Source organism: Rousettus aegyptiacus, unplaced genomic scaffold (assembly GCF_014176215.1).
Source record: "Rousettus aegyptiacus isolate mRouAeg1 unplaced genomic scaffold, mRouAeg1.p scaffold_m13_p_2, whole genome shotgun sequence".
NCBI lineage: Eukaryota > Metazoa > Chordata > Mammalia > Chiroptera > Pteropodidae > Rousettus > Rousettus aegyptiacus.
Window position 1 is genome coordinate 83,378,762 of NW_023416295.1, and position 19,043 is coordinate 83,397,804.

Consider the following 19,043-nt stretch of genomic DNA (forward strand, 5'->3'; position numbering starts at 1 on the left):
CACATCACAGGACGCGGCTGTTCCCTCTGTTCTTCCCCCAGATGTCTCTCCTATTTGGGGTCTTCATTCAAATACTACCTTCTGATTAAGACTTTCCTCCTTACCTAGCCATTCTATACAAAATTATCACTATCTTACTCCCTGTCCTTTTTCCCTGCTTTAATTTTTCTCTTTACTATTTTGCAATGTGTAACACAGTATTGAATTTAACTAATTTTCTCATCTATTTTCTGCCTCACCTGCTAACACTTAAGCTGCATGAGGAATTTTTGTCTTTATCGATTGTATCTCCAGTGTCTAGAACACAGCCTGGCCTATAGTAGGCGCCTCCATAAATTAACTGTAGGAAGAATGGATGAAATGTCCTCTGTCACAGAGGATCTCCCTGGCCACACTGTTAAACAGAAATCTCCTATTTCCCATTCCCTGTTTTATTTTTCTTCGTGATATTTATCCCCATGTCCACTGTATCTGTGTACAGGCTTTTTTCTTACTAGAATGATGATTTCTTTAACGGCGCAGCTGTAAATATTTGTTGAATAAATTGATTTCTTGAACTAATGGATGAACGGATCTAGCAGCATCTGATGCTGGGACGCTGGGCTTCGACAGCGGTAAGCCGTCTTTGTGATATGACTAATTAATTGTGAGGCTATGTGCGGGCTTGCACCCACTCGGAGGGTGAACGTCTGATGGTCAGGGATGCGTTTCGGCAGCTCGCTTTTAAACCAAACGCGAACCTGAGGCCGCTTGCGCAGGTTCTAGGTTGGCAGCGGCAGGCATCGCCCCTTTAACCCGCCCAGCCGGGCGATTTCCGGGGCGGTGTCATTGCCCATTTAAGAGCGATGCGCCCCGCCCCCGGGGCGGAGCTTAGAGGGGGCTTTAAGGGGCGGGCCGGCGGGTAGCCTGGGTCCTCCGGGGGATTATCGTCGGGTGGGTTCGCGCTTCTGGCCGCCATTTCTTGGTATCTCGGAGAAGCCGCCCCCTCCTCAGCCTTGCTCGAGACCTCTCCCCTCTGGTCGTCGCTGCGCTGTCGTCCCGGCCCAGGTAAGCGCGAGGCCCAGCGGCTCTGGCTGCCCTGCCAGCGCCCGGCTTGCTCCACGCCCCGCTCACCTCACAGCTCCAGTGACCCCTCCTCGCCCGCACTGGGACTCTGCGCTCACGGTCCGTGCTGCGGCCTCGCCCCAGGATCCTCCGGCCGCCCGGAGCTTCCCAGACTGGCCGGCAAAATATTAAACTCGCGACAGGGGAGGGGCGGCATTGGCCAATGGGGTAGGGCCGCCGAGTTTCAGGCGATACTGAGCTGCGGGAGCGGAGCGCCGGGGGCGAAGCTCGTCGGAGTGTGCCTGGGGGTGGGGGGGGTACGCCCTGATGGCAGGCCGGGGCCTCGCTCCGGACTAGCTAGGGGGCCGCCGGCCTGGTGAGAGGGCGGTGGGCGCCTTTCACCTGCGAGTCAGCGTCTTAGCCCTCCAGCTGGTAGAGTGAATGTGGCAGGTCAAGGAAAACAACACACCTTGAGTTTCTGTCACAGTCTTATAACAAAAACCCGAGTGCACTTTTGGAGCTCATTCGCTTTTGACTAATACTTGAGCCACTTTGAAGTTTTGATAGGCAGATGTGTTCCCAGGAAGGACGAGGTCTAAGGGACCCTCCCCGCCCCCATCCGTGGCATGGGCATGTTAATGATGGGTTCTTTGGCGTGTAAACATGAATTGTTTTGCCACTCTCTTTATGGTTACCAAGTCTCCTGAATTTTATTTGAGAGCAAGAGACCCAAGTCTTTTAAACTGACATTTTGAATTAATATCAAAGAAATTTTTTTAAGAATAAGGATAAAAATTTACAATAACTCCATTTCCAACATTACACATTGCTGAACCCTGCCTAACATAGTTGATTATTAGTGCATATCAACTAGTTTGCAGGGTTTTCTTTTTTTTATATGGGCAAACCTTATTAGAAAATGATATGTACAGCGTAATTTCTGTTGAATTTTCTTAAAATCTCAGAAAATATTTTGGGACTACTGGGCAAAAGATATTATCTTTATGGCCGCACTTGCTGTATTTTGATATGTTGCTTTATTAAAAAGCAGTTGCTTACCAAAAATTGTGACCTCCAGTCATGTATGAGTATACATATTTCATGACGTTTTAGTTTTAGATATGTCTAAACAAAAACTTCAGTTAACTTTAGTAGTAAATGCAATTTGTATTTTTATGATTTTTAAGGAAACTCTGCCAAAAAAACGAGAAGCAACAGATTAAAAACTAGTAATTTTTAAAAAACCTATCTCAAAATTTCACTATCATTTTAGTGTCAGACAAGTTCTTTATTAAGTGCCTAATATGCAGGTGGTTGTGCTAGTTAGGTCATAGTGGTGAATGAGTCAGATTAGGGCTCCCTGTCTTTGTATCTTACTGGGGAAGTACCCAGTAAAAAAAGTAATTAAACAATTGAATATTTAATTATAGTTTCTTTAAGTATTATAAAGAAAAGGCTAAGAGTACTAAAAGGTGCACCTAATTCAGACTGAGGAATTGGGAATACTTTTCTGAAGAAAAGGCATTTCAACCAGAAATTTGAAGTTAGCCACGGGAAGTAGGAGAGGGTAGGGGAGTGCGGGAAAGGTGAAGTGGAAAAAGGAACATTCCAGAAAGGTGGAAGAGTTAAGGGGGGAAAAAAGCAGTTAAAAAGATTTGCGAAGGGATACTACAGCAGTGAGCAGCTGGGAGTGGGCTGCCAAGGTTCAGGCAGGTAGAGGAAGTATATCAGGGAGCAAGGCCATTAAAAAATTTTAAACAGGGATCAGATTTGTGGTTGCTAAAAATCCACTGGTGTAGTATGAAGAACGTAGGTGGGAGTAGGGGTGGGAAAAGTGAATATGGGGAAAAATTTTTTTAACAATATAGTTTAAAAACTTTTCTGATGCGTTCATATATTCCTAGTATAAAAGATTTAAGTACCTCCACGTGACCCTCTCCAGAGATAACCTCACTTAATAGTTTGCATGTCCTTCTAGTTCGTTTGTCTAAGACATAAGTATGTATATGTATCCCGACTCTGTGGGATAAAACTGTATTCTCTTGATTTCAGTTTTCACTTATAAATTTTGTGTTTAAGTCAGCTGTGTTTTAAAAACAACTCCGTTGCATGTCGTATGTATGATAATTTAACAACTTTGTGTGTTGAACATATTTAACATTTTCTAAAGTTAATTATGTCCTGAAAATTCCTTGTTCTTACGACTTGAAGCATATGTAGGACTGTTTCTTCAGATATAGATAGAATTGCTGAGTGAAAGGGTATGCATATTAAAATTTTATTTGTGTGGTCAAATACTCCTCCAAAGAGGACAGTGTATTGTTTTTCCTATATCCTTTTCAACAGTGGCTATCTTTAGTCTTTTACATGACAGACAATATTTTAATTTTATATTTAGATTTCCTTAGGTACTGTTGAGGTTGAACATCTTCTAAATAAATATTTTCATTGCATATCATCTTTTAGAGCTTGTTTCTTCATATCTTACCCCTTTATTTTTCTGTTGGATTGTTAATCTTAATGGTTTGTGATAGTTTTTTATTAAACTGCTTTTAATCTTTTCAAAAAAATTCTTTTGCAGAAAAATTTTAACAGCCCTGTTCTCTAATATACTATTTGTTTCCTTCCAGTCTTCATTTATTTTTAAATCTTTAGTCTTTCTGAAATTTATTTTCATGTAGGTTGCTGTCTTATTTTTGTGAAGAATTTGTTGTAGAATTGGGTTTTTTAGTTCAAAATACATAGTTATTAAAATTCTAAATCTGAAAGAAGCTGTATTTTTCCATAGCAGGTTAACTCTATTTGTATAATAAGTCTTTATTTTCAAGATGTAGGATAAGGTGAAAGTCAGAAAACTTAACAAATTATAAAACAAGTTTTATTACTAAGAACCACAAAGTTGTAGTGCATTTTAAATATTTTTCCCTTAAAAAAACTTTTTTATTATAGAAAAATTCAACATATACAGAAATAGTCAGAAGAGTACAATAAACCCCCATGTACCCATCATCTAGCTTCAACAGTTATTGGCCAGTTATCTGGCTAATTTCAGTGTATATCTTTTAAAAGGTAATGACTTTTCAAAACTTATCTTTAATACCACTATTTTATCTAGAATTAAAATGGCAGTAATTCCTTGGTTATTATAAACAGTCCAGTCAGTGTTCAAATGTGTGTGTATAATTATGTCCTTGGAAAGCTCAGATGACAATTCTCATGGATTTGTTAGTTTATGTAATTATATAAGAGTCACATACTTGTAAAATGAGGGTATAATCCTCAATTTCTAGCTATTAATTTTTAAGATGTTGGTATTTCAGTTTTTATTTTTGTTTACAAATACACTTAGTTTAAAGCATCAAATGTTTATACAAGATTTGTTAAGTTACATATAACAAATGTGTGACTTAAAAATTTTTTATTTTGAAATAATTTTAGGCTTATGTAGAAGTAGTAATAGTACAGAATTCCCATATACCTTTCACCTAGCTTCTCCCAGTGATAACACCTGACAACTTAAAAAACATTTATTGGAATTAGGATCTAGACTAGGTTAATTCATTGTGATTGATACGCATTTTAAGTCTCTTTTAATATGTAGTTTTACTTTGCATCTTTATTTTTCTGATTACTGTTTGTTGAATGAGCTGAATTAATGTCAAAGAAAATAAATTCATCATATGCTTTGTTGGTATTTTAATTTAACTTTTTAGCTGTGAGCTTTAATTTCTTTATCTTTATTTTTTTATTAAAAATTATTGGGGGTGACATTGATTAATAAAATCAAGTAAGTTTCAAGTGTATAATTTAAGTTTGCCATATACATATTGTATTGTGTGTTCACCACCCAAAGTTAGATTTCCTCCATCACCAAATATTTGACTCCTTTTCCCTCTATCTACCTCCTCCCTCCCCCTTCCTTCTGGTAACCACTAATCCACTATTCATGTCCATGAGTCTTTGTTTGTTTGTCATGTTTGTTTGTTGCTTTAAATTTTATATCTCAATATGAATGAAATCATGTGGTTCTCAGCTTTTTCTGTCTGACTTATTTCATTTAGCATGGTTATCTCAAGATCTATCCGTGTTGTCGCAAATGGCAGTATTTCATCTTTTTTTTATGGCTGAATAATAGTCCATTGTATATGTACTACATCATCTTTATCCAGTCTTCTATCACAGGACACTTTGATTGCTTCTATGCCCTGTCCTCTGTGAATAGTGCTGCTATGAAAATTGGGATGTGTATATCTTTGTGGGTAAATACCCAGAAGAGGGATTGCTAGATCTTATGATAATTCACTTCTTAGTTTTTTAAGGAAAACCTACATTTTTTCCATAGTGTTTGTACCAGTTCGCATTCCCACCAGCAGTTTATGAGGGTTCTTTTTTCCTCACATCCTCTCCAACACTTGTTATCTTGTTGATGATAGCCATTCTAACAGGTGTAAGATGGTATCTCATTGTAGTTTTGCATTTCCCTAATAGCTAGCGAAGTTGAGCATCTTCTCATATATCTGTTGGCCATTTTTATGTCTTCTTGGTAAAAGTGCCTGTTCAGGTCCTCTGCCCATTTTTTAATTGGGTTGTTTTTTGTTGAATTGTATGAATTCTTCATCTATTTTGGATATTAAGCCATTTTACCTGACTTCAGATTATATTACAAAGTAACAGTAATCAAAACAGCATGGTATTTGGCAGAAAAACAAACACAGACCAGTGGAACAGAACTGAGAGTCCAAAAGTAAACCCCTGTGTATATAGGCAAATAATTTTTGACAAAGGAGCCAAAATCATACAATGATGAAAAGAAAGCCTCTTCAATAAATGGTGCTGGGAAAACTGGAAAGCCACATGCAAAAGAATGAAACTAGACTGTTTATCACCATACAACAAAATTAACTCAAAATGGATCCAGGACCTGAACAAAAGACCTGAAATGATAAATTTCTTAGACCAAAACATACGTACTAAACTTAAGGACCTTGGATTTAGAGATAGTTTTATGAATTTGACCTTAAAGGCAAAGGAAGTAAAAGCAAAAATAAATGAATGGGACTAGATCAAATTTAAAAGCTTCAGAACAGCAAAAGAAACAATCAGCGAGGCAAAGGGGCAACCATCCGAATAGAATATATGTGCAAACACCTCTGATAAGGGCCTAACAAATTCTTACCTTTAAATTGTGAGTTTTACATAAATGGTTCTATGATATAGTAAAAGAAGGACCAAAATGTAGAGTTAGAAAATCACTTTGAGCCCTGTCTTCACTATTTACTAAATAATGGACTTGGCCAATATCTCTGACCATTGTCATGAAAATAAGATAATACTTTGGGGTATGTTTCTGAAGATCAAGTACAATTATTTGGTTGTACTTAATGATTAAATATGTTGGGTAGGAATTATTTCCTCAAGGACCTTACAGTAAAGGAGACAGACATGTAAATGAATAATTAAAATCTGATTAGTAAAACAGTAAAATACTTTCAAGGTTCAGTGGAACTTTCTCTTTATAGGTGGAGTTGAGTTAAAAGGAGAAATTCTCTGACATAAGGCTTTAGAAGTCTGGGATAACAAGTTCAACCTTCATAGGGAACTGAAATAAGACTGAATAGCAAGGTGAAAAGGGAGCAATGCCTGAAAATCTGGAGAGACCGGATCTAGATGTTATGTATGAGTGCTTTGTAAACTTAAAAAGTTATTAAAAATTTCAGTTATTTCCTTAGGATCCAAGCAAGTAAATATATAAATTACAAGTATCATGGCTTTGCCAGTTTACCTCATTATGAATATCTATACTTGTAGTACGTGTACAATAACCTTTAATTTATAGATGCTTATTTTTTGCGATAGTATTTATTTAAAATTAGGTTTTATTTCTTATCAGGTTTATAAATAAAACTAGTTGAAAGAGCCATCTGATGGGAAGGCTTCTTTTGAAAATCACTATCTTGAATTCTGCTCCCTCCTCAAGGCAACCAGTCACATATTACATAACATGCTCTTATTGTTACTTCTTGATTTGAATTATCTATTGAATTTCTGCTAGATAAGATGAGGGATTAGCGCTCTGTCCTCACCTACATTTATATATACCTTCATTCAGTTATTTTATGGATAGATCAATATGTAGCATTTATGGTATAATGATTAAACAATTAGCTGAGTCATGTAGTGTACTGTGATTACTTTCTCTTTTCTGTGCAACTTCTTGTTTTCTCTGGAATTAATTGTCTTTATTTGTTGGCTTAGTTATGTGTACTTATTTTTCTCAAACTTTTACTTTTGTAAATTCAAACAGGTTAGCAAGGTAGTTCTTATATTTCCATTTTATGTGTGCTGTATTTTTAAAATTAATATCTTAATTACTTTGATTAACTGTAATTTTCTTAATAGAGATAAAGAAGTAACATTTGATATTCTAAATAATTGTTTATATTAAGTGGCAATTTAAAATCTGTAGAATATTCGATGAAAACATATTTGAATTATTTGTATTTTAGTTGAAATAAGTGAGTAATTTTGTATTTTTATTATGAACGCTCAGAAGAGACTTTTTAGGATTGTTATCATCACAGGATGCCTTAGTATATGGCATCGTCTCCTAACGTTTGTAGGGATATATGGCTATTTTACATATAATTTATTGACCTAAAAGATGTGATAAGCTTCATAAATGTTTACCCTCTTCTACCGGAACGGCTCCTTATAAAATAGTACGGTAAGTTTAGAAATACTGTAAGCCTATGTCTATTTTATATAATGTCTTTAAAAACTTTAAATTGAAGTAGCCAGTTTTTACTTTTTTTCAGATTTACTAGACCAGGAGCCCTTTTGAATAACATAACCACTAACGTCCACAGGACTTTACTAAATAACACCATTTGTCTGACTACAAATTGTGGGGAGTCTTCTGATATCTTTTTCTCTCTGGCTTTATAGTGACAAAAATGCTGAGGTTCTTCCGTAGAACACTTGGGCGTCGGTCAATGCGTAAACATGCTGAGAAGGAACGACTCAGAGAAGCTCAACGAGCTGCCACACACATTCCTGCAGCTGGAGATTCTAAATCCATCATCACATGTCGAGTGTCCCTTCTGGATGGTACTGATGTTAGTGTGGACTTGCCGGTATGTAGATCTTGCAGACCTGCAAATTCTGTATGAGATCACTTTCTTCATTTACACTTACTACTTGATAACTTCCTGGGAGAATTAGGTAATATGGGTTAGTATAGATCATGCACTATAACATAGGTACATAATCAGGTAGTGGTTAGGTACCTGGCATGATAATATTTCTCTGAAATTGGTGCGTGCTGCCTAAACATTCAAATAATACGGCAGTTGTTGCTGCGAGACATTTGTGTGTATTTATGTATGTTCTTTATGATGGCAGTACACATAGTACTCTGGTGGATTTCTCACAATACTTGAGCAATTGTTAAAGCAGTGAGAAACTTTGGGAACCAGAAGAATACCTATATGTATACTGTAAGACTTTTATTTCTTGATACTTTCCTGTAGTTTTCAGAACACTTCTCACTTTTCTCAAAACAAATCCTCCCCAGTTTGATATGCTTGCAGAAATTTTAATGAAATGAGGAAAAGGACTTTCTTCATATCCCTCAAATCTGACTACCTCTTTGCTCCTGAAGTCATTCGCAGGGGAAGTTTTTAATACACTGTAATCTTTATTTCAAGACAGGATGTTGTAATTGTATTTAAATTTTGGATAGTTTTTTTGCAGTTATGAATAATACTAACAGTGTAAAGCAGTCCATTATATTTGAAAGGGGTTAACTTATTTCTTGCAGGCATTTTTTTTTTTTTTTTTTTTTTTAAGGGGAGGGAGAGGTAGTCATATGGCTTCGTGGAAGTTTCTTTCTGAGCTGTTAACTAATGCCAAATTTCTCTCGTGTCTTTGTTCTGCACTAAACAGTTTTCCTAACTAAGCTGTAAAATGTGCAGTTTTGATGTAAGTGTCATTGGATGTTCTATAGTGTCTTCTCCACAAACTCTCTAGTACACACTCATTTACCTAAAATGCAGTTTTAAAAAAGTCCTTTTGTACAAGGCGATAGATAGCCTGGATGCTGCAATAACACATATCTGAATAAGCTCAAGAAGGCTTTAAGCTCACAGAATGAGAGATTAAGGAGTTGGATTGTTTGTTTAAATGAGTATTCTGATTAATTGAATAATTTAGAATATTAGATATGTACCTTATGAATTTTTTTAATAATGGAATATAAAATTAAAGACAAGATTTCTAAAAATGTTTTAAAGCCATCGTTATGAGTATTTATTTTTACATTAGATGACATTTTTAGAGTTTTTGAATCTGGAAGACTTTAATAAGGCATTTAAATTCTTGTCCTGTAAGGGCTTCTTGAGGGCTCATCAGACATTCCAATATGTGATACTTTGTGAGAATAGTATTCATATTCATTTTTATTTGATAAATATCTTAAGAGTTTTGTGTACTATTCCATTAAAATATTATGTGGTGAAAAGCTTGAGATTGTTGAGTAGGAGACTGGAAAGAAGTTTCTTGTTACCTAATGTTTGAAGTATGAAGTCTCAGAGTTGTCGATGGAAAGGCCTTGTACTAGGAAAATAGATTTTGTAGGAGCTTTTTAAAAAGGCAGTGTAGTGTGGAGGAGAAAGCACTTGGTTTTAAAGTAGTGGAACAAATGGCTAGTGACTGGTATAGAATGGTTTCCTGTGCTTGGTATGCTCAGTAGGGTGTATGTAATACTTAATCAAGGCCAGAAATGCAAGCTGGCCTCTTGTATGCAGAGAGTTGCAGTGAAAAGTCAAGAGTTTTAAATTTAACTTTTTGTAGAACTAGAACAATTGCCTTTTCAGCTCCGCAGGTGAAATCTTAGAGTTAGTAAACTAACTCTAGATACTTGCATGGATCTAAAATAATCATTGGCCTGCCAACTAAACTGCCTTAATAAAGAAAAAAATAGACCAGATGAATATTCATTTCTGAGAAGAAAAGGTTTTCCCTTTTTCTCATTTAGCTTCTTGACCAGTCTAGTATGATGCTGAAAGACGTAGAATTGATTTTGGAGAATGAAGGAAGCACATACTCATTTCCCATTAGGATTAGGGTCACTAGTTACTGTTGCAAGCCAGCATAGAACTAAGATGATTGCCCAAGCAATATGTAAGGTATTATTTGTGATTAAATAGAGTAATTTAAATCTATAGACTCCAGATTAATATATACAAGTAGCGATGGTCTTTTTCTGCTCTTTCAATTTTCTCCTTAAAATTGGGGGAACAGTTTAAATACCTTCTATTTCCTTTTCTTTTTAAAAAAGTACTGAAACAGTGAGAATGCCTTTCAGTGAATGATAAAGACATCGGGTAGAAATTTCTATGTGATTTAAAATTTTTTTCTTTGTAAATGTCACAGTAACTCCTTTGATTTCTGATTTATTAGTGTTTAGTAACTAGTTTGTCTTGTCAAACTCTATATTGCCTGTTTTAATAGGAAATATTCGATTAACCAATAGATAATCTTATATTTCTACTTTGCTGATACAGATGCTGAAGTCTTTAAATTATATAGATTGTGTATAGTTATACCTTTAAATAAAAGAAAAATAACATCTCATGTTCACAAATTGGGAGACTTAACATTGTTAAGATAGCAGTACAGCTGAAACTGATCTACAGAGTCACCAGAATACAGGCTGACTTATTCGTAGAAATTGAGAAACTGATTATAAAATTCATATGGAATTGCAAGGGACCCAGCCAAAACAATATTGATAAAGAACAAAGTATTAGGACTGATAATTCCCAATTTTAAGACTTACTGCAAAGCAATGGTAATCAATATTGTGCTACTGGCAGAAGGAAAGACACACACAGATCAGCATAATAAAATAGAGAACCCAGAAATAAACCCATACATCAATGATCATTTGGTATTTGACAAGGGTTTCAGAACCATTCATTGGGGGGAAAGAATAGTTTTTTTTCAAAAAGTGATGCTGGGAGAACTGGATAGCCACATGCAAAAGAATTAACTTGGAAACTTACCTCACATCATATGTAAAAATTAGCTTAAAATGGACAAACACTAATGTAAGAGCCAAGACTATAAAACTCTTAGAAGAAAATGTAGGGATAAATCTTTATGATCTTGGATTTGACACCAGTTTCTTAGCCATGTCACCAAAAACATGAACAACAGAAGGAAAAATAAATTAGGCTTTATCAAAATTAAAAGTTTTGTGCCTCAAAGAACACCATCAAGAGAGTGAAAAGACTGTCTCACAAAATGGGAGAAATTTTTGCATGATTATATATCTGATAAGCACTTGTATCCAGAATATATAAAGAACTGTTTTAATACAATAACAAAAAGGGATATTACCCAGTTTAAAAATAGGTAAGAGATCTGAATGGGAATTTCTCCAAATAGAATATAGAAAAGACCATTAAGCACAGGGAAATGTATAATAACTACAATGATATGCTACTTCACACCAACGAGATAGGCTAAAGTAAAAAAGTAATAGCAAGTGTTGGTGAGGATATGGGGAAATTTGGACCCTCTTCTATTTTTCAGCAGGAGTGTAAAATGGTGTAGTTGCCTTGGAAAACAGGCAAATTCTCAAGTGTTTCGAGAAATTCTCTTTTGAGATGTCAGATTTCTGTTAGATTGAGCATTATTAACATCAGGAACCTGCAAATGCCTGCGTTCACTGTTAGTTGGCCTCAGTTAACTTCTATTAAGGAGTGATTACTCGAGAAGTTTTTTATTCTGAGGAAATAGTTACCCAGTTGGCAGTCCATTCGTTATTTTCTCAGAACGCAGTTGTCATGTTTTAAGAGGCTGGCAAATGATGCTTTGGCAGAATAATAAGGAGGAGAGTAATTTTTTAAGTCATGCTTCCTTTGGTCTTTGAAGCACATAAAGAATGTTGATGGAATATGAAATCGATTCCAGATATGTATCTTAGAATTAAGGTGATGGAAGCATGTAAGTTTGGTACCAGAGAAGCGAATGCTGTAGATGATTTCTGTGGCTTTCTGCTATAATTTACAAATGTTTTGTGTTCTGTTTAAGGTCATTGGCATTTGCAAAGTTTTGCATAATTGCTGTTTGCTGTTGAAGTTTGTTAGTGCTTTGTGACTTAGTTATTATGAGTATGATTTAAAATCAGAAATTTTCTTTTGTTTCCAGTAATGACAATCTCTCTCCTTCCTTTGTCCATATTTCTCATAGAACAAATCTGCTCAAATATTGTGTTAGTTCATCTTATTTGTCCATGTGGGTTTAAGATTTCATGGCCTTTTGCTGATTTCTGTTACATTGTTGACCATTTTTTCTCTTGTTCGCTTTACTTAAGCCATTGAACTTGCTGTTTTTGGAATAAGCCAGCCAGCTGCTGGCTTATTCCCCCAAAATTAATCTCTGAAGGAAAGATCATAAAATATAAGAAATAAACATTAGAAGGCCTTAGGGAAGGAGTGTTGGTAATGGGGTAATGGGATGTGTGTGTATATGTGCTCTCAGTGGTGGTTGTGGTGGTGGCAGTGGTGGCAGCTACAGGTTAGGGGAATTATGGAAGTATTACTTGGGGAGGGTGGCTGTTTGAAGTCAGGCCTTGATCTTTACCCCCAGTTGTTGTCATAATTAGTATCTGGCCCCTGACTGAGTGGTATGAAAGCAAGGACTGAGACGGTGTATGCAACTGTCCTCAAAAGTAAGTAATGATTGTGTTGGCTAAAGTTCCCTCTAAAATTCCTCACCCCTAAAATTCCCTTACCTATATTCCCTGCCTCTCTTTCACCAAACTCTTAGGGAACGATAAATTATAATGAAAAGATATATCTTTCCCAATGTTACTTTACTTCTCCCTTGGGAATGGGAGCAAATCACTAACTTACGGAGTTTATTGAATGGAAAGTGATTAACTGTGGTTATTTTGGTTCTTGGGGTTCTCTTCCATAGGACTCCCCTGTACCCCCATTGATTTCTCAGAGCTAAATGGAGCTGATAGAGAACTGGGTTGACCTCTTTTTTGTTACACATGATATACAGAAAGTAACTTATTCCTAATGAATATGGCCAAAATAAGGAGATGAGTGAGCACAAGCATCAAAAGTCAAATAACAAAAGACAACAAATTATTACAGATAGCACTAGATGCAAAGGCAGATGGGAAAAAACAGTCTAATAAATTTTCTAAAAGGTAAGGGAAAATATTAGCAATACTAAACAAGAGTAAAACTTACTTAAAAAGACCAAATGGAAAAATTAGGTATGAAAGTATAATAAATAATACTGTCAATGGGACAAAATAATGTGAGTTATAATAAAGGACAAATTAGTAGGAAGTCATTTATAGGAACTTTTCCTGTAGGTAGAAAGAAACTACAAAATAGGAAGCATGAAATAAAAGTTATGAAATGGAAGATAAGAGTAGAAGTTCCTTTTCCTCTAAGATAAAGAATAAAACGAGGATGCCTGCTTTCACCACTTCTATTCAGCATAGTATTAGAAGTTCTAGCCAGAGCAGTTAGGCAGAAAAAGAAATAATAGGCATCTAAATTGTAAAGGAAGAAGTAAAATTATCTCTGTTCAAGATGACATGATCTTATAAGTAGAAAATCCTAAAGATTCCACACATAGCCTTTTAGAGCTAATAAGTGAATCCAGCAACATTGCAGGATAAAATATCAACCAAAAAAAGGCATTATACTATACGTTGACAATGAACAATTTGACACTGAAATTAAGAAAATTCATTTACAGTAGCATCAAGGAGAATAAAATGCTTAGGAATACATTTAACCAAGGAGGCAAAACACTTGTATAGGCTAGGCATACCTTGTCATATTGTGCCTCACAGGTATGGCATTTTTTATAAATGAAGGTAAGACCTTGCACCAGTAAAACGAGTATAACTCACTGAAGGTTCAGATGATGGTTAGCATTTTTTAGATATAAAGTGTTTTTAAATTTATGTATTTTTTTTAGACGTAATGTTATTGCATACCTAATAGATTATATTATAAACATTTATATGCACTGGGAAACCATAAAGCTCATGTAGCCTGCTTTATTGTGATATTTGCTTTATTGCAGTGGTCTGGAACCATATCTCTGAGGTATGCCTGTACATTGAAAACTACAAAACATTTCTGAGGGAAATGAAAGAATACCTCAATAAATGGAAAGATATCCTGTATTCATGGATTGGAAGGCTAAATATTGTTAAGAGGGTAGTACTACTCAAAGTCATCTATAAATTCAATGTGATCCCTACCAAATTCTGAGGACTTTTTTGCAAACATAGGAAAGTCCATCCTAAAATTCATATACAGTCTCATGGGACTTCACAAATAGCCAGACAATCTTGAAAAAAGAAGAAAAAAATTTGTACTCACACGTCTTTATTTCAAAACTTACTACAAAGCTATAGTTATCAAAACAGTGAGGTTCTGACATACAGACATATAGACCAATGGAACAGTTTAGAAATAAACCCTCAAATATATGGGCGAATGATTTTCCAGAAGAGTGCTAATACCATTCAATGGTAGAAAGTAGGAAAGAGGTTATTGGGCTGAGGGGAGGGGTGTGAGGAGTGATTGTTTAATGGGTATAGAGTTTCTGATTGGGATGATGATTGAAAAAGTTCTGGAAATGAATAGTGGTCATGGTTGCACAACATTGTGAATATGTGACTATTTAATGGCACTGAATTGTATATTTTAAAATGGTTAGAATGGTAAATTTTATGTTAAAAAAAGAAATTGGGGCTGATGCTTGTTAAGTGAGGGTCAATGGAAGTTCTTATGTAGTTGGAGAACCTAGGCATCAAGTATAATTTTGTGAATAAGTTTGAAGAGGAGGTTGTGATAAGAAGTTGGAGTCTCTGATTATTGATCTGAGAGGTGATATTTCAGATAAAATCTGGGTGTAACATGTAACCCTTAGGGAATTTGAACTTGACAGGCAGACAACAAAATTCAGATTTTAGCCATGTCATTTTTTTTTAGTTGTGTAATTTTTTTCATATTATCTAAAGCTTTCTGAACTTTTGTCTATGTTACATATTTGTTAAATGGACACATAAACCATAATCATCAAGGTTATTGATTAAATGACTGTGTTTAAAAAAACTAGAAGTTCCAGCATCTGGTAGGAAACTTAAAATGATAAAAGTAGAGGAGAAATATTTGAGGAAATAGTAGAGATTGAGTTCCCAGAATTAAAGAGAGATGAAAGATCTCATTAAAAATAGAGTACCAAATAGAGTTAAGAAAAACTCCACACCTACACACATTATAGTGAAATTTAAAACCATCACAAATAGAGAAAAGTTTAAAGCTTCCAAGAGAATAAATATTATTAAGGAATAAGATTCAAATTGACATCACACTTTTCAACAGCAATATAGACCGTAAGATGATAAGAGTAATATATTTTGAATATCGAAGAGATTATTGAGAGAAAACCATTTTGAACCTTGAATATTATATCCAGCCAACTGTCGTTCAGGTAGATGAGCATGATTAAAATATTCTCAAACATGAAGACCATTGAGGATCAGCCATAGAAGTTACCTTATGGGGAGCATTTCTTGAGGAAGAACTCAAATGAGTAGAAAAACTAATCTAGCACATGCTGCTAGATATGTGAAATACATGCATGTAAGATGTGTTAAGAATAATCAGATACCAAAGTAAAGATTGTTGTCTTTAAAAATTTAGCCATGACCAAAGAAAGGAAATAGAGGAAGTATATCTGTAAAACATAATGAGGATTGGAAGGGAGATTTGGGGCATGAGGGCATGGTAAAGTTCTTATCTTGATAAAGGGATAACATCTTTATCAAAAAGAAAGGATATAAAAAGTGCAGGAAAAGCAATGGACTAGTCAAAGTAATAGTCATTAAAAGTCAGAGATGGATGATTCAATTAAAAAATTCAACTAGGTTTGTTTATTTACAGGAAATACTCTAAGTCATAATTAAAATTATATAGGGAGAGGAATATGGATTGGATATATATGCAAATATTTGAAAATTGAGGATCCAAATAGCTTTTGCTTATGAGGGTTATATCAATAGTTATCATATTAGAAGTTAAAACTGAAATATTTAAAAATATTTCTTGGTTAATTTAAAAATAACAATAATATACCCCTTGTATGTTAAGTAATGTTTTAATGAAAGATAACTATTATACTAAACAAAAGAATTCAGTGAGAATAGTATTGTTTTATGCACTTTTGCAAATCTTTTTAAAATATCTAATAAATTGTACTTGAGTCTCTTATCTGCTTCTGCATTCATACTGTTGTAGTATGTTGTTTGATTGAGGTACATGAGGAGAATCATAGGGCCTGTGGAGCTTTTGAAAAGACCTGGGGAATCTTTAGGGGTCACATTTTGAGAACTGCTTTTTCCATAAAAGTGTTTTTGCTATTACCATCTCCCTCCAATTTGATGTCTTCTGCAGTGATCACAGTAGCCTTTGTCCTATATTCCTTCCCACCTTCCATTTTTGTTTTTTGCTGTTTCCTACCTTATATTCTTATTCAGTTTCAGACTGACCATCTTCAAGTCCTCAGTGATAATTCTGGTCTCTTGTGACTATCTCTTCTCTAAAATCTATAGGCAAATACAGTTAGTTCCACATAATTTGTACTTGTGTTTTATTAAGTTTTCTTGTGTTTTCTCTTAAATTTCTGTTACATTATGAAGTTTCTTTTTAAAGCAGGGACTCTAAAAATTGACATGACAAAGCAAGAATTTTTCCTTACGCACAGTGTTAGGTACAAAGTAATAATTGCAAGTTAATAGGAAGTAACATTTTTTTAGGATTACAAATTCTCTTTTGGCATTACATGGTTTATTGGAAAACTGTAATATTTTACCCATTATGTGCTGTAGTAATTTGGGTTGTATTTTTGGTATTACAAAAAATGTATTTTTAAAAAGAGATCATGTATTACTAAAACCATCTTCAGCCAGGTTTGCTGATCTTATAACAAGCCACTTATTGATTCATTTATTTTCTTAACCATTTCAGAAAAAAGCCAAAGGTCAGGAGCTGTTTGATCAGATTACATACCACTTGGATCTTATTGAAAGCGACTATTTTGGACTGAGATTTATGGATTCAGCACAAGTAGCAGTGAGTAGCTGTTTTTTGGAGGTTCTAATATGGGGACAAAAATGGAAAATTTCAGATGACATGCAAAGTGCTTCAAGACTACCTACTTTTTTTTCTTTTTTCTTCATTTTTAACTTTACCTACTCTATTTTTATTAAGTTTATTGAGGGTTACATTGGTTAATACAATTATAATTTTCAGGTGTACATTATCATTTGACATCTGTATATTCTATTGTGTGTTTACTAAAGTCTAGTTTCCTTTAGCTACCATATATTTGATTCCTTTTTCCCACTTCATTCCGCCCCATATTTGACCCCCTTTTCCCTGACTGCCTCTCTGCTCCACCCCACTAGTAACCACTACTCTATTGTCCTCTGGTAACCACTAGTCTGTAGTCCATGAGTCTCTGTTTGTACTGCTCATTTGTTGCTTTTAGGTTTATACCTGTTCTTAATGCGTTCTTTTTTTCCTGATTTTCTTATTATGGTCTGAAGCTTTTACCCCTTGCTTCATTATAATCTGAAGCGCTTGTTTAAAAAACATGCGAGGTCTGTCCTCAAATTAGTAGAGCATGGTCTTTGTGGATGAGGCTTGGAAATCTGTGTAAGAACTACTGGGTTGGTTCTTAGGCATACTGGAGTTTGAGAAGCACTGGGTAATGGAAAGAATGCTAGAGTCTTGTAGGTACGTGATAGAATTTTCTAACTTGCAAATTAAGGTTAGTGGATTAGGGTATTCCTTAACATCTCTTCCTGACCTGTGATTCTGTGTCTATAAATAGATGTTCTTTATGCATACATTTCAGAGGAGAGAACAGTATATGTAATAGGGTAGGATGTTAGAGACTTTTCAAAGAACCAAGTATTGTGGTAGGATTTGATTGGTATTTCAAAGAAAGTATTAGATGAGATTGGAAGGTGAATTAGTGGTCATATCATCCAACTGAATACCAAAATTTGAATACAGTCATGTGCTGCGTAACGATGCGATGGACCACACATACAACAGTGGTTCCATAAGATTATAAAGGAGCTGAAAAATTCCCATCACCTAGTGATAGAGTAGCTTACATATTTTTTTTAAATAAACTTAGTGTAACCTAAGTATTTGTACGGTGTTTATATAAAGTCTGCAATACTATACAGTAATACCCTAGGTTTTCACATTCACTCACCACTCACTGACTCACGCAGGAGTTAGTCTTGGAGTCAGATGAAAAAAAAAAATGGTTTTAGGGGCAGACAGTTCAGAGTTCTCTTTTTTTTGAGGAGTTGTAGGGGAAAAGAGGTAGAAGTATGCCAATATTAGGTTTCAGGTACTTTTCTTAAAATGTTTAAGTAGTTGTGAAAAGAAATAGATAAGCAACCCATTGCTTAGTCATATTATGCTCTTTGCTAGTATCAGCAATTACTGAATTACTAGATCCCAAAATGATATTTTACCCCTGAAGACACACAGTGCCTTGTTTGAATCTCTACTTTTAGTTCTGGTTTATCCCTTCCAATGCCCAGAAATCTAGGCATTAAGTTGAAATTTTATTAAGCTTTTATTTATTTTCTATTTTTCCTTTCACTAAAATACTTTAAAATGTGAGTTGAGCTGAAAGAACAATGATTGGTAGATGAAAGCTATTAAAATAAACTCTAGATAGCACTTGAAATATTCTTAAAGGGCTAACTCACTTGATTCTGTTAACAGTCCTATGACATTAATTAAACATAGAGAAGACTTACTTGTTTTAGAGAAGAGTTAGTTATTTGGTGTTTGGCCAGATTTAACCTCAGAATGAAACAAAACTAATACTTTACAAAACATTTCAATTTATCAGTAAAGATA

The 19,043-nt window shown here is 34.9% G+C and overlaps 1 protein-coding gene across 4 annotated transcripts in view; it reads left to right on the forward strand.

The window, feature by feature from the left end:
* Positions 1–881: 881 nt before the first annotated feature.
* EPB41L5 (erythrocyte membrane protein band 4.1 like 5) overlaps positions 882–19,043 on the forward strand; it is a 140,528-nt gene continuing 122,366 nt past the window's right edge. For 2 of the 4 annotated variants that reach the window (XM_016127570.2, XM_016127571.2), the window contains exons 1-3: positions 882–1,047; positions 7,990–8,177; positions 17,121–17,225. In XM_016127570.2, the coding sequence (XP_015983056.2) occupies positions 7,998–8,177; positions 17,121–17,225 (285 nt within the window). In that variant the 5' untranslated portion in view covers positions 882–1,047; positions 7,990–7,997. The remainder of the gene's footprint in view (positions 1,048–7,989; positions 8,178–17,120; positions 17,226–19,043) is intronic. The other 2 variants (XM_016127575.2, XM_016127574.2) reach the window with 2 other exon arrangements.